This window comes from Pinus tabuliformis, chromosome 4_2, assembly GCF_031772625.1.
Source record: "Pinus tabuliformis cultivar Carrire ecotype Pingquan chromosome 4_2, CPIR1, whole genome shotgun sequence".
NCBI classification, from domain to species: Eukaryota; Viridiplantae; Streptophyta; class Pinopsida; order Pinales; family Pinaceae; genus Pinus; species Pinus tabuliformis.
Window position 1 is genome coordinate 920,569,222 of NC_142304.1, and position 24,361 is coordinate 920,593,582.

At 38.3% G+C, this 24,361-nt stretch overlaps 1 protein-coding gene across 2 annotated transcripts; it reads left to right on the forward strand.

Annotated features, from left to right (window-relative positions):
* Positions 1-1,022: 1,022 nt before the first annotated feature.
* On the forward strand, positions 1,023-8,291 carry LOC149172679 (uncharacterized). 2 transcript variants are annotated; one of them, XR_016259636.1, is made up of 5 exons: positions 1,023-1,330; positions 1,434-1,591; positions 7,159-7,352; positions 7,499-7,574; positions 7,666-8,291. XR_016259636.1 is itself a non-coding variant. In XM_089427778.1 (5 exons), exons 1-5 carry the CDS (start codon positions 1,210-1,212, stop codon positions 7,682-7,684), a joined length of 543 nt encoding a protein of 180 aa, XP_089283904.1. In that variant the 5' UTR covers positions 1,023-1,209; the 3' UTR covers positions 7,685-8,291. The 2 variants fall into 2 exon arrangements, 1 of the variants encoding a protein (XP_089283904.1); XM_089427778.1 differs by having other exon boundaries at positions 7,524-7,574.
* The last annotated feature ends 16,070 nt before the right edge of the window (positions 8,292-24,361 follow it).

The following is a 24,361-nucleotide window of genomic DNA, read 5'->3' on the forward strand; positions in this document are numbered from 1 at the left end:
AACTCGGGAGGCTTCTCTCCAAGCTTTTTGAGCATCGGAATAAAATCTTAAATCAAAATAAATAATTTGTCTTTTTAGGTCCGATAGATCATTATTTGGTCTCAGTGGACGTTAACAACCATCATCATCATCATCAATAATATGTTGAAATAATATTTTATTGTATTGTTTAATTATTAAATATTTAAAAAAGATATTGAATTTTTATTTTTTTGTTATATTTATTTTTTGTTGTTTAAATTGGGTTTTTGATAGTATATATAAATTTAGCATCCTCAAATTTTTTTGAATACTCTGACTTTACAACTTAAATTTGTGATTCCAACAAATCTTTCTTTAAACAATTTAAAAAAAAAAAGACCAAACTTGTGATTCCAACCAATCTTTCTCTTACAAAAAAACATATAATTCTTGAAAATATTTAGTATTTACTAAAATTTTGAACAAAATTACCTAAAAAAAAAGCAAAGTGAGAAAGGGGAAAAAACCAAAAAGCCCATTTTATTTATTATTTAGACTATGCCATAACTCTGTATTCCTGATGAAATAAATTTCCATATTTCCTCTATCACATCAGGTTAACTACACAGAATGAACAGAATGAACGTTTTTCACACTACCTGTGCGGCAATTCCTATTTCACACTACCTGTGCGGCAATTCCTATTTCACACCCTATAGGAATTTTAATGCGCCCTGACATGGGGCCGGTATAAGGTGATACAACAGGCCGCTATTTTTTTTTCCTCTCTCATCACCTTGCGGCCTGTTGTATCACTTTATACCGACCCCATATCAGACCGCATTAAAATTCGTATAGGGTGCGAAATAGGAATTGCCCTACCTGTGCTTTCTGGTTCCTTCCACTTCACATTTACTGTCATAATAGAAATTGACATGGGCGTACGGAAAATGCTTTACTTCTGAAAACATGGAGAATAATTCCCTTTACTCACCCGGCCGTGACATGAAATATATTTGTAAATTACAGGAACGTTAAAATCTGCGTATTGAGTGATTGACATGGGCGTACGATAAATATCTTGAAGTGTGGCAAACATTTCAATTTATTCCTCTGGCCCTCGGGCCTCGATATGAAATGATACTGTAAATTAAAGAAACCTTAAAAGCTGATTGATTATTGACTGCGATTAAAGGATGGGTACTGCTCAGTTGTTTTGCCCCCACTTTTTGGCTCGTCATACGCGGCATGAAAGTCACTATCTGCAATGAATTTCTGCGAACTGGGCTTCACTTTACCTTCTGGTCTTTTTTCTTGGCAGTGAGTGACCCTGTTGCCTTGGTTTTTCCGAGAGCGGACTCTTTTCCTGGTAATTTCCTTGCTGTTGCGTTCGAATTAATCGATCATTTCTGAAAGTAATATTAATATCTATTCATTTTGGTTTTCTGCGGGCTGGTGCGCGACTTTCCCAGTGACTGCTTTAATGCACAGCCTTCCAATAAATTTCCTGTTCCTCGCGTTTAGAGTATTTCTGGATACCAGAGCAGTTGCCCCTATCATCGGTGGTTTTGGATCTTCACAAGATTGGGGTTCAAGTTTCCTGCAAAAAAAAATCTCCCACCGAGTGAAGGTAAGCAAATTTGCAATTACTTTCTTTGAGGTTTTGCAGGGTAATATAAATAGCAAAAGGTTGTCTGGGTTCATCTTTTACAGATTGAGTTTTCTCCTCATTACTGATTTTCATGAAAGGCCTCCTGAACTTTTGAACATAAAGAATGAAACCTTGAATGCAGTTGATGAAACATTCTGAACAATGTCTGATTGAGATCTGTTCCTCTGGGATGCTTATTGTCAGACTGGCATTGGTAATTGCAACTTGCAAAGTACCACATTCTGCAATTATGGGGATTATGGGGTTTTGAGAAACAGTAATAATACTTTACATAGCTTATTTTAAAATGTAACTTTTTATTGAAATCGCTCGTTAGGCTTGGACCCTAACTTAGTTTTTTATAGATTATTTTAAAATGTAACTTTTTATTGAAATCGCTCGTTAGGCTTGGACGCTAACTTAGTTTTTAAAATATAAAATATATCTCTCTGGTATTTAACTTTTGTATATAAAGGTTATATTTACGCCGTAATGCGTTCTCCTCTGAAACCAACTCTCTTTTGAGCAGAGCTTACGTGTCCATTTGTGAGCGCTTGATTTAATTGTTATACGATTAAAATTGTTTGAGCCGTCGGATTGATTCCACCAAAACGTTATCAACTGCTTGCTTCCCTACGTGTCCATTTGTGAGCGCTTGATTTAATTGTTATACGATTAAAATTGTTTGAGCCGTCGGATTGATTCCACCAAAACGTTATCAACTGCTTGCTTCCCAACGCTGGCTGGAATGTATCCGTCCCAATCTTGCCCAAGTCCTCCTCTGTGTTTCACGGCAAATGCAGAGGTTTCAAGTTCAATTCTCTGCTATGTAAATCCTTGCAATCCACGGCTGTTTCGAAGGACCTCTCGACGCAGGCGGGGAACGGATTCCTAGAGCCGAATGCTGTTGAGCGCAATGTGGTTCGTCTGGGGTTGCCGAGCAAGGGTCGAATGGCACCATGCAGGCGGGCAATGGGTATTGTGGGTCTCCTCTATGGCATTTTGGGTTTCTGAGATTAACAGTCCATACTTGAGGTGGGGTGTGAAAATCCCATAACTTCAAGTCATAGAGCTATTGGCTCTGAGCACCATGGATCCCTTAATTATGAAAAGTACCATGGCTAAAACTGCAGTGGGTCCTTTGGAAACTATCCGGTAACTTTTCTTCATTCGTTCTTCGTTTTATTCAGAGACAAGAATTAATGTTTTTAATCTTCTTATTTGGAAATTTCAAGTTGCATTATGCAGACAGCATGGTGCTTACTCTATAAAGTCCAAGATCCTACTGGAAGGTACTGCTTAGTAATGGGCAAAATGGAAAGAAAAACTCTTTTCTTTTTTTCAATATCTATTATTCTTAGTATCCATTTGGGGGTTGGGGGTGATGGGAGACATTCAGTTATCAATTAAGGCAGACTTAAAAAAGCAGGTGGCTGAAAAGAATTGCTGTTGTATGTATTCCCTGGTGTGCTCTGAGCTCAAAGTCATGTCTATGCTCATTTTTCATCAAAGATAGGTGAGCTGAGACAGGCCTCGTGGATGGCCTTGCAGTGTGGCAAAACCAGGACATTGAGCATATATTTTCTGATTGTTTCTTGGTGAGCTCCTTGTGCAAGACTATTTGTTATTGTTTCTCTTCTCTGGTTTCCTATTCGTGTCATTGGATGGTGGTTCTTGTTGGCAACCCTGTTTTGTTTTTGTTACTTGTTCAGCCTGCTTTGCCAGCGGTCACATTAATGGTTCTTTTCTTTTGATGATCCATAAGAGGTAAGTCCACCATTAAGTTAGCAGTTGCACCCGTTGTGGAATTATATTCCATAGATTTTGGATGAATTGGCAGTCTACAACTTTTCAACAAGTAAAAAGCTTATTAGAAGTGCTGATCACAGGGCTCTTTGGCTTGGGTAGGCAGGGAGATTAATTCTCTTTATCTTATAATATAAGACAGTTATTATGCATATGTCCATTAAAGAGTTCTTGAGTTATGATGAAGAGAATAATTCAAACGAGTGATCTATATAGTTAAGGGTACTCACAGCTTGTCAACAGATATGCATACTCACTTCTTAGTGAACCCTTTATGTTGACTAGCTCCATTTAAGACTCTTAACCATAAACATCAATTTTTGAGAGGGATATCGGGCATCCCAGGTGATTGTTGTGATAAACTAAAGTGTTAAATGTCTTGTCAATCTTCCTATACAATATCAAACACCCCTTAATCTTGATACCTGCATGTCTTTTCAATTAAGGCTCCCCTGAATCTTGATACTTGCATGTCTTTTCAATTAAGGCAGAGGAATTGCAAGACAAATTAGCATTTCATTCTGCTGGTTATTTGCCTAGAATCTGGCAGTGAGGTTTACCACAAGAAATTGCAACAAAGGTTAATTTTGTTTTGCTGGAGTATGTAAGGGATAATCGAATCTAATTATTTTTCTCATTTGTGAGAAGTAACATTGCCTTGTTGAGGCCTTAACTATATGTGAGAAGTATTCTCCCTTGACTATTCGGGAGAAGCTTTCAGCTGAGCTCCATTTGTTAGTTATACTAATGAGCATCTCTCCTCCCACGGTCTCCTAACTATAAACATTTCTTGGGATTGGTTAGCAGCTTATACCAGAAAAAGTGATGAGGCCCTTGCCCTATACCCAAGAAATGAAGTGAGTCAAATATTTGTTAGACTAAGCAAATGCAGGCTGGTAGGTAACTCAAATCTCCCATTATAGCTAGCTCACATCACCCGAGGTCCATTCATAAGCTATACTAGTGAACAACTCTCCTCCCATGGTCTCCTGATTGTAAAGAAACCACCTGAGATCCATTCGTAAGCTATAATTGTGAATAACTCTCCTCCCATGGTCTCCTGACTGTAAACAAACATTTTCTTGAGGTTGATTACCAGGTTTTACTAGTAAAAGTTGATGAGGTTCTTGCCCTATACCCAAGAAACATATGGTTGGATCGAGAGCCATTGAAAGATTGAGTTCCTTATCCACCTACTGTTGCTTAGCCACCAATTGATTGAGTTGAAATTTGAGCTGATTCACCTTACCTAGTTCCATAATCCATTTACCTATTAGCAAAGGCACAACCAATTTATCGAGAAGAGAGTTAAATATCGGCTAGACTGAGAAAATGAATGGTGGTAGCTAGCTTACAGCTTCATAATAGTATCTAGGCTAATTTCTAAATCATATGCTCACCACTGGGAAATGACCTTGGATTTGCAGCATATTTTATACAAATCTTCTCTGGCACATCCCCAAAATGAGGGAATATGCAACTTATATGCATAGTTATTTCAACTTTTCAACAACTTCCTCTGGTGGTCAACTTAACTTTTGTCTTCAGTAATTGCTACAGATTTTTTTGGATTTCAAACCAACTCTCAAATGGAGCTTTATTAAATGTGCTATGCCATAAAGACATTTGATGAGTTGTGTAGCCTTTTAGCAGCTATCCGGCACCAAAATGTAGTGCTTGTTTCCCCAATAAAATCGAAGAGGAGTGGCAATGACCTCTTTTGTGGGTCTATCATCTTGGATGGATCTTTAGGATTCTGTCAGAGGAGATTGATATTCCTAGAGGAATCTATTTGGGATATTTTTGCCTCCTCTATCTGGGATATTATTGCCTCACAAAAAACATGAGCCCTCAACATGGATATTATGTCTGCCTTTTATTTAGGTGAGATTCAAGTTTCAAATTGGCCTTAAGATGAAGCAAATAAAGCTGGAAATAAAGGTGGTGCCATAATGGTTGACGCATTTCTTATATAATACCCATGCTTTTTATTAGTGCATTAGTTAAAGACCTTCAGGTATCAATTAAGGAAGACTTAAAAAAGCAGGTGGCTGAAAAGAATTGCTACTCTATGTATTCCCTGGTGTGCTCTGAGCTCAAAGTCATGTCAATGCTCATTTTTCATCAAAGATAGGTGAGCTGAGACAGGCCTCCTGGATGGCCTTGCAGTGTGACAAAACCAGGACATTGAGCATATATTTTCTGATTTTTTCTTGGTGAGCTCCTTGTGCAAGACTATTAGAAGTGCTGACCACAGGGCTCTTCTAGCTTGGATAGGCAGGGAGATTAATTCTCTTTATCTTATAATATAAGACAGTTATTATGCATATGTCCATTAAAGAGTTCTTGAGTTATGATGAAGAGAATAATTCAAACGAGTGATCTATATAGTTAAGGGTACTCACAGCTTGTCAAAAGATATGCATACTCACTTCTTAGTGAACCCTTTATCTTGATTGGCTCCATCTAAGACTCTTGACCATAAACATCAATTTTTGAGAGGGATATCGGGCATCCAAGGTGATTGTTGTGATAAACTAAAGTGTTAAATCTCTTGTCAATCTTCCTATACGATATCAAACACCCCTTAATCTTGATACCTGCATGTCCTTTCAATTAAGGCTCCCCTGAATCTTGATACTTGCATGTCTTTTCAATTAAGGCAGAGGAATTGCAAGACAAATTAGCATTTCATTCTGCTGGTTATTTGCCTAGAATCTGGCAGTGAGTTTTACAACAAGAAATTTAAACAAAGGTTAATTTGGTTTTGCTGGAGTATGTAAGGGATAATCGAATCTAATTATTTTTCTCATTTGTAAGAAGTAACTACTCTAGAAACCTTGGCAACGCTCCAAAACAAGGTAATTGTAAATAAGGTTCATTGTTGTAACGCTATTGGTACATAATTAACTTCTCATCAGAACCAAAACAAACTTGGAAAATTCATATTAGAGATGTTAAACCAATGAAATAACCTCTTAAAAATTAAGATTCTCAATTACGTTTTTTTATTGAAGTCATTGACTAGAGTTTTATTAATTTCATTTTTTATTCTGATTAAAGACTAAGAGGTCCTATAAATGTATTGGGTCTCCAAGCAGATTATAGTTGCATCCAAGGTGATTGTTGTGATAAACTAAAGTGTTAAATGTCTTGTCAGTCTTCCTATACCGTAGCAAACTCCCCTGAATCTTGATACTTGCATGTCCTTTCAATTAAGGCATGAGGAATTGCAAGACACATTAGCATTTCAATTAAGGCAAGAGGAATCACAAGGCACATTAGCATTTCATTCTGCTTGTTAATTGCATAGAATCTGACAGTGAGGTTTGCCACAAGAAATTGTAACAAAGGTTTAATTTGGGTTTGCTGGAGTATGTAAGGGATAATCGAAGCTAATTATTTTTGTCATAAGGGATAATCGAAGCTAATTATTTTTGTCATTTGTGAGAAGTAACTACTCTAGGAACTTTGGCAGCGCTCCAAAAACAAGGTAATTGTAAGGAAGGCTCATTGTAAAACCTCAAATTTGTTTGAAGAAAAATGAAAGCAATCCAACTATTGTTGCTAAAAGTGGTATTCCATTTATATATTGCTGTTTTGTCTGAGTCTTGAGAGTTCTCAAAGTCTATGGTACTCCATTGTTACATAGGGTGGAAGATTGATCATCAAACAACTCTGATTCATTATTTAACACCTATTTTTGGTAATTTTTATATCCATTATTGTTTATTGTACAGGGGAGGATTACTGTAAGAAATCTGGCAGTTGTGAGCACATGTCCTGGTCAAAGTGCAAATCAGGCTCAAAGGAAACTTTACATTGGTGGTCTTTCATATGACACGGCCGATGATAAGCTTCTAGAAGTTTTTTCCAAATATGGAGAGATAGAAGAAGGTTCAGCTGCGTATGATAAGAATACCAAAAAATCCAGGTTACAAATCTAATATACATCGGTTTGCTTTATGATGGGCAGTTTAACATGCTTCTGCTGTTAGAGATTTATGCACGTTTTTCCAAGGCCTAGCTCGTTTGGTTGTATTTGTCTTCGTTAACGCTGTATGTATTTGTCACCAACAGAGGATTTTCTTTTGTGACTTTCTAGACTGTGGAGGCTACAAAGCGGGCTCTTAAGGAACCAAACAAAACCATTGATGTAAGTAATAGCTAGTACTGGATAATGTTGGTCATATTAGTTGAAGGGCAGTTGTTGATCTTGACACCTATGTTCTATGCTTGGCATGCAGGGAAGGACTGTTACTGTGAAACTTGCAGCTGATGATTAGAAGGAGAAACTATCATCACAGGCTGCAGTATCTCCACAAATGCAGATAGCTTATGGAACAGACTATCCAAGCCTGAACTCATATCATAGGCCAGGGCCACAGGTACTAGTCTCTGCATCACCACCAATTGGTTTCTCAGCATATCCAATCAGGCCTTTTAGCATATGCACCTCAGCCTCCATATGCAACACAACCTACATACGGAAGAATTTCATCTGCTTCTCAATATGGTGTTCGAAGCTCCACAACACCATACAGCTCAAACAAGTATGAAAAATATGCAACATCCCTCCAAGATCCACAACTGCTTCCATCAGGATTGCACACAGCAGGTGGTGGAGCAGGTCCTGGTCCAGGCTACCCATGCTATGGTTCGATTGAAACTGGCTTTTAATCAAGCAATTTTTTTATTGCATTAACAATTTAACTGGACTATGAAGTAATACTACTGGATTCCACTTGATAGCAATCTACTCACTATTTTAAATGTCCACTCGGTTGTTGCGACTTCTGATGAATGTGAAGTTACACATTGTTTGAGCTCAATTTTCTAAAATTCTGTTGCAGGAAGAAGAAATCCGTTATCATACATGTTATAAGTGGAGTTTTCCAACAAATGTACACTGCAAACTGCATATTGATTTTCACATTTGTGTGTTTTTGAAATTTGTACTTTGTGCTCGTAGAAGCGAGATATTCTATAAGATGTGTACTTCGTGCTCGTAGAAGTGAGGTATCTGCTTAACGCTGTTTGTTTTCCAAGTTTGTTTATCAGAATGTTTCAATAGATACATGTGAATCTAATTTGGTATCTATTTATCAATAGATACATGTGAATCTAATTTGGGATGTATTTATCAGGAGATCAAAAATAGGGTTTATAGATGTATTTTTTTAAAATTTTATTTATATTGGATTTTTTTTTTAATGAGAATTTTTGTATTAAAAAAAAAATTGCTACTGGAACATGCTGCTAAAGCAGTATATAGGAATGAAGGTTACAATTTTTGTATTAAAAAAATTGTTATTAGAACATGTTGTTAAAAATTCTTCAATAAATGTAAAAGGAAGAGGACAAAAAAACCATATTTTTCTTGACAAAAATTAAATACATTGTTTTTTGAAAATTAAATACTGAAAAGAGTAAATATGGTGCGAAGAGTAAATATTCTATTGTATGTTTTATTCAATTGATGTTTGTGAGCAGCAATTTCCAATATTAGGCAATATTTTCCAGTGCCATTTGCTTCAGATAGGACCCTTAGAAGCATGAACAATATGGAATTTCTTTGCTGTTCAGCATAGGCTCCCTTGTTTTAGTTTTCCTTTTCTAATCTTTGAACTTGACAATAAGATACAAACCAATTATTGCATTATTCATCATTATTTCTGACTGTCGTGGCAACGGAACGAATCACTGACAGAAGTCTGAATTTAGAGAAACTATCTGAACAAATCACTGAAAACAAGTCTGACCCCATAGAAGCTATGTGAAAAACAGCAAAGGCAACATTCCTCCTTCCTTGATCAAAATCCATTGCCAGTTTACCAACAGGAATAAAGGAATGCAAAGAGTGAACAATGCAGAAATATTTTTAAATGAAAACTATCAACTCACCCTTCATTGCTTTGACTGAAGGGTAGCCTATGTTTGTAAGGGGAGTTGAAACCCCATTAAGCGTGAAAGGCCACATCCCCAAATTTTCCCAACTGGTATTGATAATTCCCAACCTTTTTAGAGAACATAAAGCATCAATTCTTTTTGTTGGGGAAAGAAGCCAGCCAATTTTCTTTTTGTTGGGGACAGAAACTACCCAATTTTTGCCCTTGCATGGGAGTGGGGATGTGTTGCATGAAGGATTCTCAAGTAGAAACTAGACAGGAATGCACAAAAATCAACCCTAGGCTAGTTATGGTAAACTCTCACCAGTTCACAGCTAACCTTAGAAGAGGATCTTATCATGATACTAAATGAAGGATTATGCTTTTAAAAAATTTGAAGTAGCTATGAAAGAGATTAATGAAAACACAGTTCTACTTTATTCTTCTAAAAATCCTTATCAGGCTAAGGCCGAGACACAGACCATTCCTTGTCATGGCCTTAACCCCAGATTTATCCCTCCTTGAAACATGATAATATCCAAGGAATGATGGTCTCCCTGTAAAATTCTATAAGGGTTTCTGAGACACCATTGGGAAACCTTTTAAATGTGTGCTTGGAAGCTCTTCATCTGGAACCACTTGCAGAGCAAACTAATGCAGGCATCATCAATATAAACCACAACTCGGCCAATAGGAACTCAATTAATGATCCCAGGCTAATCATTCTACTTTACGTGGCTTACAAGACTCTTGCAGAAGCATTAACCACAAAAAAATTAAGCTTGAAAACTATCTAGTGGGCTGGAGAAATTCATCAAGAAGATCTGCTCCTCAAGATTGATTTTGATAAAGTCCTACACAGATTAGAATGGTATATTACTTCAGATATGATGACATGGATTGGTATCCTATAATGGAGCAAAATAATGGACAGGCCTATGAATTCTTTCACAGGCCTTACATGGACATTCCTTTTGGGGCAGCAAGAGCGTAAAATCCCACAATTTTCATATCATTGTTCTCTTTCTGTTTTTTTTTTCTGTTATCAGCCATACAGAAAGTAATTTTCTTGTTGGGTGAAGCAGCTTACTCACCTCACCTCGTATGTAATTAACAGTACTTATGTTTTTTGTTTTCAAATTTCTTGTAAATGGTTGGATACTCTAGTCAAAAGAGATCCTTTTATGAACTCAAACAACAGTCTTTTTTTACTCAAATGAATACACACAGGGTGTGTATATGCAGAATGTAATTTTCAATCATTTCTCCAATGAATGAAATTACAGTTTTTTCCTTTGGAAAAAGCAAATACAGTGGTTGAAAAAGACAATTGCTTTCAAATATATTTTATTACTGCTGAATTTTCCCTTGATCTTTTGCTAAACAATTCAAACTCAATTTTGAATTCAGCAATTTCACTTTTAACCTATTAAGAAGTGGTCTTGACCATCAGATATTTTACAAAATTTATGGGTTTTAACTCATCCTCACTCATGACATAACATGAGAACATTTCCTCACCCATAGCCTTGGTCATAAACTTTAGTTTTCTGTTCAGCCTCGTTATTTTAAATTTTTTATGAAGTTGTGTTAAGGCATTGTGCAAAGAAATCCAAAAATTGGGATTAACCTTATCAGGGGAGCAGTCCTTAACCTATATGCTTCAATTGTCACCAGTAAAATTATGTGTTTTATCTCAAGTAAGTTTTTCACAACATCCATTCAGCAAGATTGGGTTACCAACATCCCAGGCATGTTAAGTTTTGTAGATGTTCTATGCTAAGAGCAATTTCACTTTTCTCACAGCAATCATACAAGTAGATAAGCAAAATGCAGATAGAACATATAAGCAGATCTTACAGAAGACAAATCAGAAACAAGAAAAATGTATGTGTTCGTTTCGGCGGTCAACAGGATGCTTCAACCAGCAAAGTCTCCTTTGGTCAGCCAGTCCAGCGTGTCACAACAACCCTCCAACCAGTAGATGAGTCAACCTAAGTCAGTTCTACAAAAGTCAACGATGTCCTGAAAAGTCAACGCAGGGGCAGCAAGCTAAAAGTCAACGCAGTAGCAAAACGGTCAACCCTTTGACCTCGATTTTTGTGCCAGGTAGTACGGCCTTCAAAAATCGAAACTCCCACAAGTTTTCAGCTTGTTTGGACCAAGTGTTGACCAAAGTCAACGCTGGTCAAACTTCTGTGAAACCCTAGCAGCAGAAACCCTAGCAGCAGAAAAATCCTCTTCGTCCTTCCCACCTGTGGCTGAAATTCGTCCTCCAGGTAGCTCGTACTTTTTAGGATGAGAGAGGAAGATGTGAGTTGTGTTATGATCAAATTCTCTCCAACTTTTCCTGTATATATATCCATCAATGAGGGTGTGTGACACATCTGTTGGGCATGTGAGCCTACATTACAAAACTGGCTGACCTTGCACATATAATTTATTAAGAATAATAAATTCAAAATATAAGTTCTGTTCATCGGATTAAGACTATTTTTATATGGATTTTACACCTCTCAGAAAGAGGAATCCAACAAAAATATTAGCCTCTTAATCTGAGCATCAGAACATGGAGTTTGGACCTAGTTGTCCAAATTTAACACTCCCTCTCAACTAGGGATAACTCCATCTATTAGTGCAATTAACATCGTGAGTCATCCCGCCGAAACTTGCTTTGCTGGCTTCTTTATTTCAGAACAGAAGTGGGTCAGTCACAAAGACATCATTCCCTGACTGACATAATCAGTCCAGAGGTCCCAGACCTCACAAATCTTGATCCCAGATCAAGTGGTTGGACCATGCCATCCTAGATAGAGAGTACGGCATTCTCTGATGCGTCCATCAGTCTTTGCTAATAGTCTCTAGCTTTTCCACACCTCATTGGCCAAATGAGAGGTACTCCCATGAGCCCTGAACTCAATGGGTAGGATGCATACGGGGCACAGATTAAATGAGTGGCGAACCAGCTCAATAATCACAAGGGTGGGGCAGAAGCATTATGAGTGCTTATAGCTCCGAGAAGCTATCCCCAAAGCCCCCCAGAGCTCCCAGAGCTCATCGTCCAACAGGACCCACATCATAGAGTCTTTCCACGACACCAAGACTCTCACGGAAGGTTAGGAACTTGACCTTCCCCAGGGGCTTAGTGAGAATATCCGCGACCTGCTCATCAGTTCCTATATGATCGAGCCTTACGGCGCCTCGCTGTACCATATCCCGGATAAAGTGGTACCTGATATCAATATGCTTGGATCGGTCGTGGAACACAGGATTCTCAGTCATACGAATCCCACTCTGATTATCACAGAGTATTACAGTGGTATCTAGCACATGTTGGAACAGCTCACTAAAGAGCTTCCTCAACCAAACTGCTTCACAACAGGCCATACTAGCAGCAATGTATTCGGCCTCCGCGGTGCTCAAAGCCACCGACTTCTGCTTCCTGCTCATCCATGAGATCGAAGCAGAACCAAGATTGAAATAGCATCCAGATGTGATCTTACGATCCACCACACTGCCAGCCCAATCGGCATCAGTATATCCCCGGAGTATCACACTCCCGGCAGTGTATCTCAGCCCATGGTTTATCGTGCCCCGAAGATATCTCAAAAGATTCTTGGCACCAACCCAGTGAAAATGATGAGGCTCAACCATCTGTTGACTCAAAGTATTCACTGCAAAACATATGTCCGGACGGGTGTTCACTAAGAACATCAAAGCTCCTATGAGTTGACGATACTCAGTAGGATTGGCCAAGATAGGCCCTGCAGCGCTGCCACTCAACTTCTTAAAGTTGAGTTCCATTGGTGTCGACACGAACTTACAGTCCACCATCCCAAATCTTTCCAGAAGCTTCACAATATACTTTCCTTGAGAAAGGAAAATCTCTCCAGGTCTCTGCCAGACCTCCAGGCCTAGGAAATAGTGCATCAGTCCTAGGTCTTTCATCTCGAACTCAGCAGCAAGCTCCCTCTTACATTGATGAATGAGAGGGTCATCACCTGTCAGGAAGAGGTCGTCCACATACAGCACTAGAATGAGAGGCTTTCCTTCCTCAACCTTAAAGTAAAGGTTTGGATCAGCATTGCTTCGAGTGAAGCCCAGCTTCATCAAGTAACTATCCATCCTCTCATACCAAGCTCTGGGTGCTTGCTTTAACCCATAGAGGGCTTTCTTCAACCTGCAGACATAAGTGTCTCGATCTTGAACTTCAAATCCCAGAGGTTGTTCTACATACACCTCTTCCTTTATTGCACCATGCAGAAAAGCGGTCTTGACATCCATCTGATGAAGACTCCATCCTTGCGTAGCAGCAAGGGCTATGATGGATCAGATGGTGGTATATCGAGCCACAGGTGCAAATATATCGTCATAGTCAATTCCTTCCTTTTGAGAGAAGCCACGGGCAACAAATCTTGCCTTAAACTTTTCAGCACTCCCATCAGATCCATGTTTAATCTTGTAGAGCCATTTAGCGGTGACAACAGATTTGTCCTTCGGTCTCGGGACCACATCCCAGACATCATTCTTCATAATAGCCTCATATTCTTCATGCATAGCATCCTTCCAGACTTGATGCTTGATGGCTTCCTCAAAAGATCCAGGTTCAGATTGTATAATAGTACTCATAGCAGCTAGATACCCTTGGTATCTACACGGCTTCTTGCTTTCTCGGAATGTTCCCCTTGGGGCAGCATGACCCTCAACATCTTCGAGGGTGTCCCTGAGCCATGATGGCCTCTTTCCTAGAAAAGGGGAAGGATCAATAGGGTCCATTGGCCCTTCAACATCAGGCATAGTCTCATCCTGGGGTTCTTCCAGATTTCCAGGTCTTTCTTCATGGTTTTCTTCAGATCTAGGAAGATCTACTACTTTCTTCAGGGAAGCATCTTCGTCAAAAGTGACATCATGGCTTATCTCTACTTCCCTTTGACCAGGTACATAGACTCTATATGCCTTAGAAGTCTCACTGTAGCCCACAAACATTCCTTTCTTCCCAGTAGCATCCAGCTTACTTCTCTTTTCTTTCGGCACATGAAAATAGACAGGACATCCAAAAATTCTAAAATGTGAGACATCAGGTTTCTTACCAGAGAAAACCTCTTCGGGAGTTTTGGAGTCCAAAGCGGAATGAGGGCATCGGTTTTGAATGTACACAGCAGTATTTGCAGCTTCTCCCCACAGAAACTTTGGAAGACCCTGGTCACATAGCATGGCACGGGCAGCTTCCACAATAGTCCTATTCTTGCGTTCAGCAACACCATTCTGCTCAGGAGTATATGCAGTGGTAGTCTCCCTCTTAATGCCAGCTTCTCTGCAAAAGTCTTTGAACTCATTTGACTCATATTCAGTGCCATTGTCAGTCCTCAAAATCTTGATCTTCTTTCCGGTCATATTTTCCACCAAGGCTTTGAAGGTACGGAACCACATGAAAGCCTCATCCTTCTTCTTCAAGAAGTATATCCAGGTTTTGCGAGAGAAGTCATCAGTGAATGTCATATAGTAAGAACATCCCCCCAGGGATGTTACAGGCAACATACCGGAAAGATCAGAATGGACCAGTTGCAATATCTCAGATGTCTTTGTGACACTTGAGGGGAAAGGTCCCCTTGTATGTTTTCCTTCAGCATAGCCCTTACATACACCTTTATGATTATTTCCAAAATCAGGTATCCCTGTTACCACCTTCCTTGCTTCGGGAAGAGCCTTGTAATGAAGGTGTCCAAATCTTCGGTGCCATAGTTCGGTTTGACGGATAGTATCACAAGTCATAGCTCCCAACGGACTCCCTCCAACCTGGTAGAGTGTACCAACTCTAAAACCAATTGAGATAGCTTCCTTGAAGCTCTTCTTCCACATGAGTACCTTTCCATCAGAGAAGGTTACATTGAAACCTTTGTCTTCCATGGCAGATACAGACACAAGGTTTTTCTTCAATTTGGGTACATAGAGTACATCTTGTAGATGGAGGACTTGTCCTTGAGACAAGTGGAGGGTCACAGTCCCGGTCCCTTTCACAGGATAAGTGGCATTATCCCCAAGGATAATTTCTAGATTAGTATCCCTTTCAACCATGTCAGAAAGTGCTTCCTTGAATCCGGTGATGTGTCTTGAGGCACCACTATCGATTAGCCAGACATCCATAGTGTCGGGCGGAGATGCAGCTGAGAGAGCAGATATTAGAATATACTCATTTCTTTTATTAACAACATTAGACTCCTCATACCTGGTATTTCTGGTCCTTTTAGAAGGTGGATTGTTTCCTTCAAAGTGAGCCTTCCTCTTTCCTTTGGATTTGTCATTTCTTCGATTCCCATTCCTTCGGTTGTTGTTGTTGTCGTCACTATCGGGAGAATTCTTCTGGAAGGGGCATTCTCTAGCATAGTGTCCAGTCCTATGGCAGGTGAAACATTTACCCTTCTTCTTTTGAGTCTTAGTCCTTCCTTTGTCCTTGGAACCACCAGAGTTCTTCTTTCGGGAATGAGCAACATAGGCAGCATTTCTTTCATTATCAAATTCCTTCATCCTTGTTTCTTCTTGCATACATCTAGACAGAAGCTCATCAAAGTTAGGGATGGTATTATTGTTGAGAATGGTAGTTGTGAATACTTGCCATTCATATGGAAGTCCTCCAAGTGCGGTGAGAACCATCTCACGATCAGTTATTGTCTCCCCAATAGCTAGCAGATTGTTCCTGGTTTCGGTCAACTTCATAAAGAAAGTTTGAATAGACTCGTCTCGACCCTTCTTCATATTCTTCAACTTGTTCTTGAGGAATAGCACTTGGTTCACATTGTTTACTCGGAACATAAGTATCAGTTTGTCATACATCTCCTTGGATGTGCCTAGTTCAGATATGTAGGCAACCAGACTCTTATTTATGGATTCCCTGATCAACAGCTTTGCTCTGATTTCTCCCTTCTTATACTTGTGTTTAACAGCAGCAGAGGCATTTGATGGAGGTTCTTGAATCTTCCCTGTCACATGATCTAGGAGATCATGATCTTCTAATTTGAGATCTAATAACATCTTCCAGGCATGGAAGTCATCACTTCCAGTCAGCTTGTCATTCTCCCTGAATTCAAGCTTAGAGGAATCCATTTCCTTCGATGATGATTGCTATAGATAGAGTTTGTCTTCACCTCAGCTCTGATACCATGTTAAGTTTTGTAGATGTTCTATGCTAAGAGCAATTTCACTTTTCTCACAGCAATCATACAAGTAGATAAGCAAAATGCAGATAGAACATATAAGCAGATCTTACAGAAGACAAATCAGAAACAAGAAAAATGTATGTGTTCGTTTCGGCGGTCAACAGGATGCTTCAACCAGCAAAGTCTCCTTTGGTCAGCCAGCCCAGCATGTGTCACAACAACCCTCCAACCAGTGGATGAGTCAACCCAAGTCAGTTCTACAAAAGTCAACGCTGTCCTGAAAAGTCAACGCAGGGGCAGCAAGCTAAAAGTCAACGCAGTAGCAAAACGGTCAACCCTTTGACCTCGATTTTTGTGCCAGGTAGTACGGCCTTCAAAAATCGAACCTCCCACAAGTTTTCAGCTTGTTTGGACCAAGTCAACGCTGGTCAAACTTCTGCGAAACCCTAGCAGCAGAAAAATCCTCTTCGTCCTTCCCACGTGTGGCTGAAATTCGTCCTCCAGGTAGCTCGTACTTTTTAGGATGAGAGAGGAAGATGTGAGTTGTGTTATGATCAAATTCTCTCCAACTTTTCCTGTATATATATCCATCAATGAGGGTGTGTGACACATCTGTTGGGCATGTGAACCTACATTACAAAACTGGCTGACCTTGCACATATAATTTATTAAGAATAATAAATTCAAAATATAAGTTCTGCTCATCGGATTAAGACTATTTTTATATGGATTTTACACCTCTCAGAAAGAGGAATCCAACAAAAATATTAGCCTCTTAATCTGAGCATCAGAACATGGAGTTTGGACCTAGTTGTCCAAATTTAACAAGGCATTTAACACACATCGCATCTATTTAGTATTTACATTGAGAAAAACAAAGGCTCTTCATGAAAGCACAAAAACATGAAACCAAAATATTAAACAAAAGGGATGGGATGAAAAAGGCACATCAAGATCACAGAACATCAAGATCCCGAGACAATAATATCAACCCTTCATCCTGCTTTGAGCTTTGCAATGGCAAAGATGAAAAGAAGATATTTCGTTGCACAAATGATTTTAAAGCCTTCATTGCATTGACTGAAGGGTAGCCTATGTTTGTAAGGGGAGCTGAAACCCCATTAAGCGTGAAAGGCCACGTCCCCAAATTTTCCCAACTGGTACTGATAACTCCCAACTTTTTTAGAGAACATAAAGCATCAATTCTTTTTGTTGGGGAAAGAAGCCAGCCAATTTTCTTTTTGTTGGGAACAGAAACTACCCAATTTTTGCCCTTGCATGGGAGTGGGGATGTGTTGCATGAAGGATTCTCAAATAGAAACCAGACAAGAATGCACGAACAAGGGAGCCTATGCTGAACATCACAGAAATTCCATATTGTTCATGCTTCTAAGGGTCCTATCTGAAGCAAATGGCACTGGAAAATATTGTCTAATATTGGAAATCGCTGCTCACAAACATCAATTGAATAAAACATACAATAGAATATTTACTCTTTGCACCATATTCACTCTTGAAAATTAAACACTGAAAATTAAATACATTGTTTTTTGAGTACATGAATAGATTCTTACAAATTGCTTGCACAAGGTAATATAAAAATAAAACATCTCTAGAATTTAAGTGAAACCATCTTTTTACTAGATCTGTAGGAAGATCAAGACACCAGATTTTGGAGATTTCTTACTTTGATATTTTCTATATTTTATTAATGGTTAATAACATTGATTAATTTTTAGAACATTTGAAAAAAAAAAAGATTACATATTTTTCTTCTTTACTTCTTACTTCTTTTCTAAAACATTGTTTTTGTCCTTTCCTTAGGTGAAACCTCTTCCTCAACAGGTGAATTGATGATCTTTGATTGCACTAGATCTGGAACTGCCTGATCAAAATGGGATATTGAATTAATCATTCAACCTTGACTTCTGCTTCTGTAGAGTGCAGAATTCCAAATCTATTTCTAGAGGGAGAATGGAACTGCGTGATATCTTCTATATTTTTTTTCATTTTTTGGTATAGGTGCTTATCAGATCCTCCCCAGGTTAACATGGATGTATTCTAATGGATTTTAATGATGTAGTCGGAACTGTAATTAACTTTTCTCTGTGCAATAAGTAAAATGAGAAAAGTAAGCGTCTTCATATGGCCACCTTGTTGAAGCGAGCGCAAGTAGAACAATCCTTTAACGAGACTCGTTGATTAACCTACCAGACTATTCATTTTTCCCCTTTAATCACATCAACAACCTTTCTCCATAAACTTGTCGGCTTTAAGAGATTTTTGAGCAGAATTTCGCCCTTTTTTTATTATAGATGAAAATGAAAACAATTGCACCCTGCTGCTCATAGAATCTTTTTATTGAAAAATTGTTATGCCCAGCTTACTCATACCTATTCCTATAGACTTGGCGTGTATATTGCCTAAAATACTTGTTTAACCAAAAAACTACCACAACATAACTAGCACAAAATATTACAGAGAATTTGGCCCTCGAGGGGCTTCTTCATTCATGCCAATGTAAGAGTCTGCACCGCATGCTTGACTGAGCTCATATTCACATCGAACGAGTCCATTTATTGGCCTCGAACACGACAAACTCTGCAGATGGCTTGTAGGGGTGCTGAATCTCTGAAGTCGCTCCTTCGCACAGGTTGGACCGAAATGAGAAGAGGTCTGAAGATTTTCCGTAATTCGGTGACCAGAGTATACAGGAAACCCAATTCGTCTCCACCCGTTTATATTTCCTCTTGTGAGCATGCATACAAGCTCCAAAAACATGCTCCCATTCATTAGATGCCAACATTTGGATGGCAGATTCAATTGCACACTGATCCCTAACATAGCTTTCTACCGTTGCTTTGTATTTCCAATCTCCATGCCATCTAGTCCATTTGCAGGATGCATTTGCCAATTCGCATTGAGCCTTATAAACATCGCATTCACATAGGACACCACACCCTGCTAGACTGGAAATGAACCATGATGGCACCTAAGTCACAGCAGCACTGAGATAGTTCTTCTTCAAACTGTGACCCCTAGAGTGCAATCTGAAATGGATGCCCTTTGCTGGCTGAATCAATAATGTAATGACTGGTGAATTCACCAGACTTCTAGCTTGCTTGACAGAGATCATCAATGCAAAACCCCAAACTCCTAATATCAGAGGAATTCGACTTGAAGGTCTAGCTAATACAATAAACCCAACACCCAAGAACTGGGCAATAAAACCACATGCAACAGTCTTCCTCATTATTATAAAATTAATAAATCCTATTGTTAGTGAGTATGAATGTTGAATTAAAGGTCTCTGCAGTGGCTTTAACTCCCATTTCTCACTTGCGCACTTGAACTAACAGTGTAACACTTGGGGCAACAAGACGTACTTGTGTATATAGTAAGGTTATATCATGGGATGGGAGAGAAGGCCGAGCAGCCCTCGCTGCCGTTTATATGAAATAATCTTCTTAAAATGACCCCCAAATTAGTCCCCGACTCCGCCCTTGAATTGAGACCCCCATATTGGCCCCGAAACGTTTATATCAATGTGGAAAAAGTCGAAGTCGGAATTACGGCAAGGGTCCAAAAGTTGAGAAACTCGTTAAAAAAGTCGGCAAAATTTAAAAACACAAAAATATTCATTTTTTATTTTTATTTTTTTTTAACATCTAGAGTATTCACAACATCAAATAAATGCATTTCCACATAAACATGTAAAGAAAGCTAATATATAATATGTATATGAAGTCTAGTGCTACATCACATATCAAAATAGTGAATCAACTCCTGAATCTTGAGTTTTGTCCGAGCCTCAACTCTTAAGACAGCAGACTTTTTGGGTCAACTCCCGATAAAATCGGGCATATAACGAATAAATCGCGATTTTTTTGTTTCTGAAAAATTCTGCAAAAAATCGGAGGATTAAATAGTTTTGTTGAAAAAATCGCAATTTTAGAATTTAATCCTGATTTTTTGTAGACTTTTTCCACATTAATTACTTTATATGAAATCTGTGATTGAATTGAGGGTTTGGCCCTTGAATCTGTGATTGAATGGAGAGTTCTTAGGGCCTGAAAGACTTCAATTTTGATAATATTTTTCTTTCTCGGATGAGAACTGTGTATAGGAATTTTCAAAATCTCCTATCATTGCTTGAACTCTATGAATGAGTCGGTCAAGACATTTTATTGTGGAGACATTCGACAATGCAAATTTCAAATTACAATGGTGGAATCCCCACCACTGTTACACATGTTATTTCCCCAAAAACCTCCTATCATTGCTTGAACTCTATGAATGAGTGTAGCAAGACTCGCTTGAACTCTACAAGACGAATTTCTTGTGGAGACATTCGACAATGCAAATTTCAAATTACTATGGTGGACCCACTGTAACACATTTTATTCCCGCTGCCCTAAGCAGTTCAAGGCCTTGATAAACTGCCAATTCCTCTTTCTCACCATTTGTGGCACGACCAAGCCTCTAGGCATAATCAAGTCCCTGATTTTCATTGATCCAATGTGATCACTGCCACCCCTGCTTCCTCTGTACAGACTTTTAGTCTTTCCAAATGGTTAGTAGTTCACTTTGACTCCTTATAATCAGTGTTAATCAACTAACCAGAAACAATTTACTCTCTTACTCCAAAATTTAATTAATTTTATTAATTATATGCAGAAGTAACAAATTTGTATATTTTGATGTTTTGTATTCTTGTCCTAAATTTTAGGTCACCTTAGTACAGATTCGAAATAGTGACCATAGAGTAAACACGAATAGCTCTGTCATATGTGTAGGTTTCACGTTTGTGAGAGTGCCCAATCTACTGTTGCTTTTTATTTGGGATTGAATGCAAAACTATAATTTGAAATATTTGTCATAGTTAATACTATAATCCTTTTGTATCATGCACGTGAGTGCATGATGTGGTGGTTGGGGCGGTTGGCTTTCGCACCCCCCAGCCATGTTCGATTCCTGCAGGTGCAGCGCGATGCTGCTGTTGATGCTGATGACGTATGTGCCCGATGCTGATGACGTATGTGTTTCTGCTCTGCGCGATGCTGCGGCTGATGCTGATGACGTATGTGTTTCGTTGATGATGTAATTCTGCTCGCTTCGGCGATAATATAATGTTGTATGATGAAATCAATCTATTCGCTTCGGCGATATATGTTGTATGTTGATTCTTCAGCGGGGATTCTCTCCCCCCCGGAAAAAAAAATAATCCTTTTGTATCATGGTTAAGAATCTTAATATAAGGTGTTGCATAATTAAGAAAATTAACATAAGATTTTGAGGACTGATCTGCAATTGGAGAATGGGACATCCAATTGGCGAAGGGAAAAAGTATTAATCTATCTGCTACTAGTCGCAGGATAGCTAGATATATGCGAACAATGAAATTTTAAGTTAATCCTACATTTTAGAGCAGAGTTGTCAAATGGAAGTTTGCAGGGTCTGTTAAAGTCGAGTGTTGTTCTTGCCCCACCATTGTTTGATTCTGCCAAGTGACATGTTTGTTGATTCCTTAAGTAATCACAACTTCTCTTATTTTTACTGTGTTGTGTTGTCGTAAATGTGTACCATTCAGTACGGTTCCATATGTCACAAAAATGTGTATTTTTACTGTGTTCTCTTGTTTTAAATGTGTACTATTTAGTACGTTTCCATATATCGCAAACACATCTGACAACAAAAAGGTCTAGATTTGTGTAGATCTTCTAATTTCAAACTAATTTCTGAACTTTAATTAGGAATCTTGCAACGATGTTTATATTATCATGCACCTCCTACACATCAAATCTAAGGTCAGTATTTATATTATCAAGCACCAAGAATGGTGAAGATTACGGCAGTCTATTTTGAGGTTTCTGATACAGTGCAATTTACCCATTGTAATCTCATTATGATAACAAATAGCCAGAAGTTTAGTCCTAAAACCCAATACGACAAAGCTTAAGCTTGTCCAATAATGATTGTACATACTGGGAAAAGAACACTACTGCCTACCAGCCTTTTTGGTTTCTTAAAACTAAATAAATACCCAAATACCGTTGAATCTTATTTGGAAACTGATTGATGCTTTGGTAGGAATTTGGAAGTCTATCTTTACACTGGTGACGCACCAGGGATGCGCTGGTTGGAAATATGAATATGTTTGCTTGCTGGCACTTGAAGGCAAGGTCTGGAGTTCTTTTCCCTTTGGTGATAGTAGTTAATATTGTTTGCACATATTCCCCTTAGTGATATCAGAATTACCACTATTTACATCTATTTTGATTGCTATCACCTAAAGGCAAGGTTGGAGTTCCTTCCCCTCAGTGATGGCAGCTTTAATATTGTTTTACATGCCTTCCCTGTCAGTGATGGTAGATTTATTCATCCTTCGGCTAGGGATTGAAGATCTATCCTGCTCCATAGTACTCACTTTGAATGGGGAGATACATGAACCTTGTACCTCATAAACTTGACCAATTAATGACTCTGTGGTGATCAAATTCTGGTAAGCCTCTAACATAGGGTGGTGTCTGGACTCTGGAAAACATATGTATGCATGCTTTATACATTTACCATTACTTCCAGTGCTTCTATGGCTTCTTTGCTTAATAAATGTCATTTTGACCATCCTTAGGGAGAACTAGGCACTTAATTTTAATAAAACGTGTAATTTATAATTTGGATTTTTGGGTTTATATGGAGGATATATCCTAAAAATACTAAAATTGTAACACTTTCTAAACTCTTCAACACTTTCCAAACACTTCAACTTTTGGCTCTCATGGACTTGAGTATACAATTCGCACAATGTTCCATGTTGTCAGCTAAGTTTGCAGGTTGATACATCATACATGTTTGGTGATCTAGTTGCAGGTTTTTTTGAAGTTTTACATCTTTTTATCCTTTTTTTTCAAAAGAAAATACTTCACGGAAAACCTTCTAAGTTCTAAGTACTTTCCTATGATCTGTGAATGGTAAATGAGGTAAACCTTGATCCTGATTCTGGAGCGTAATATAAAGAGGATCAAGAAAGTCGAACTTGTAACCTCTCAAATTTGGGAAAAGATCTCATGTCTGGTTCATCTTGAACTAACCCCTGAGGCTCTACATTCTTCTACTCGTAAAGCAAGCATTCACAAATTTAGCTTTTCACGTTTTTCAATTTTCATATCTTCATTTTTTGGTTTATCAATTTATGTTAAACTGCTCTCATTGTGTTTCATCATTTTTTTTTCTATTTGTCAGTGTGGCATGAATCTGGTAAACCTTTCCACTTGACTAAATAGAGTTTATAAATTGATGGACGTGTAATCGGTCATTCAACGTTGCCTTGGTTCATCATTTGACCTTGTGTTAGATATATAAATGTTTGAAACATTGAAATTTTAAGTGATGTATATCGATGATTGCCTTGTCATTAGAATTTTACATGGTTCAATTTTCTTTTGCTTTTAAGTTTTAACTTATCTCTTTTGTTTTTTACTTTACTTTGTTGCAGAAACCTTCAGGAAATCACTCCTCTTAGATGTACCATCACTTACTTTAATGGGAATACCTTTTTATTTTTATGAAAGGCTACCTATTTATTGTGCTTGAACTATTTGACACCTTTGCTGACCTATTCATATTGGTAATTCCACTAAGTTCACAAGACAATAAGGAGGGGTGGTTTTCTTGTACTTTGTTGACACCAGTTAAATTTCATTTTGTCTATATGCTCTCCAGAATTTATCTGCAACATGTTTTCAGAACTTTATTTACCATGTTTGTTGTACCATCGATTTGCAAATGGGAAAAAATGTACCAATCACTTTGAAAATAAATATACTTATCACTTGTAATTGTTTTGTGCACTCCATGCAAATGCACACTATCCTTGATTGAAGAAAATGAGTCATTACCTG

Coding starts and splice junctions, on each gene's coding strand:
- LOC149172679 (XM_089427778.1), top strand. CDS start 1,210: ATGAAAGTCACTATCTGCAATGAATTTCTGCGAACTGGGCTTCACTTT. Junction 1,331..1,433: donor GAGAGCGGACTCTTTTCCTG/GTAATTTCCTTG, acceptor CGACTTTCCCAG/TGACTGCTTTAATGCACAGC. Junction 7,353..7,523: donor AAGAATACCAAAAAATCCAG/GTTACAAATCTA, acceptor GTGACTTTCTAG/ACTGTGGAGGCTACAAAGCG.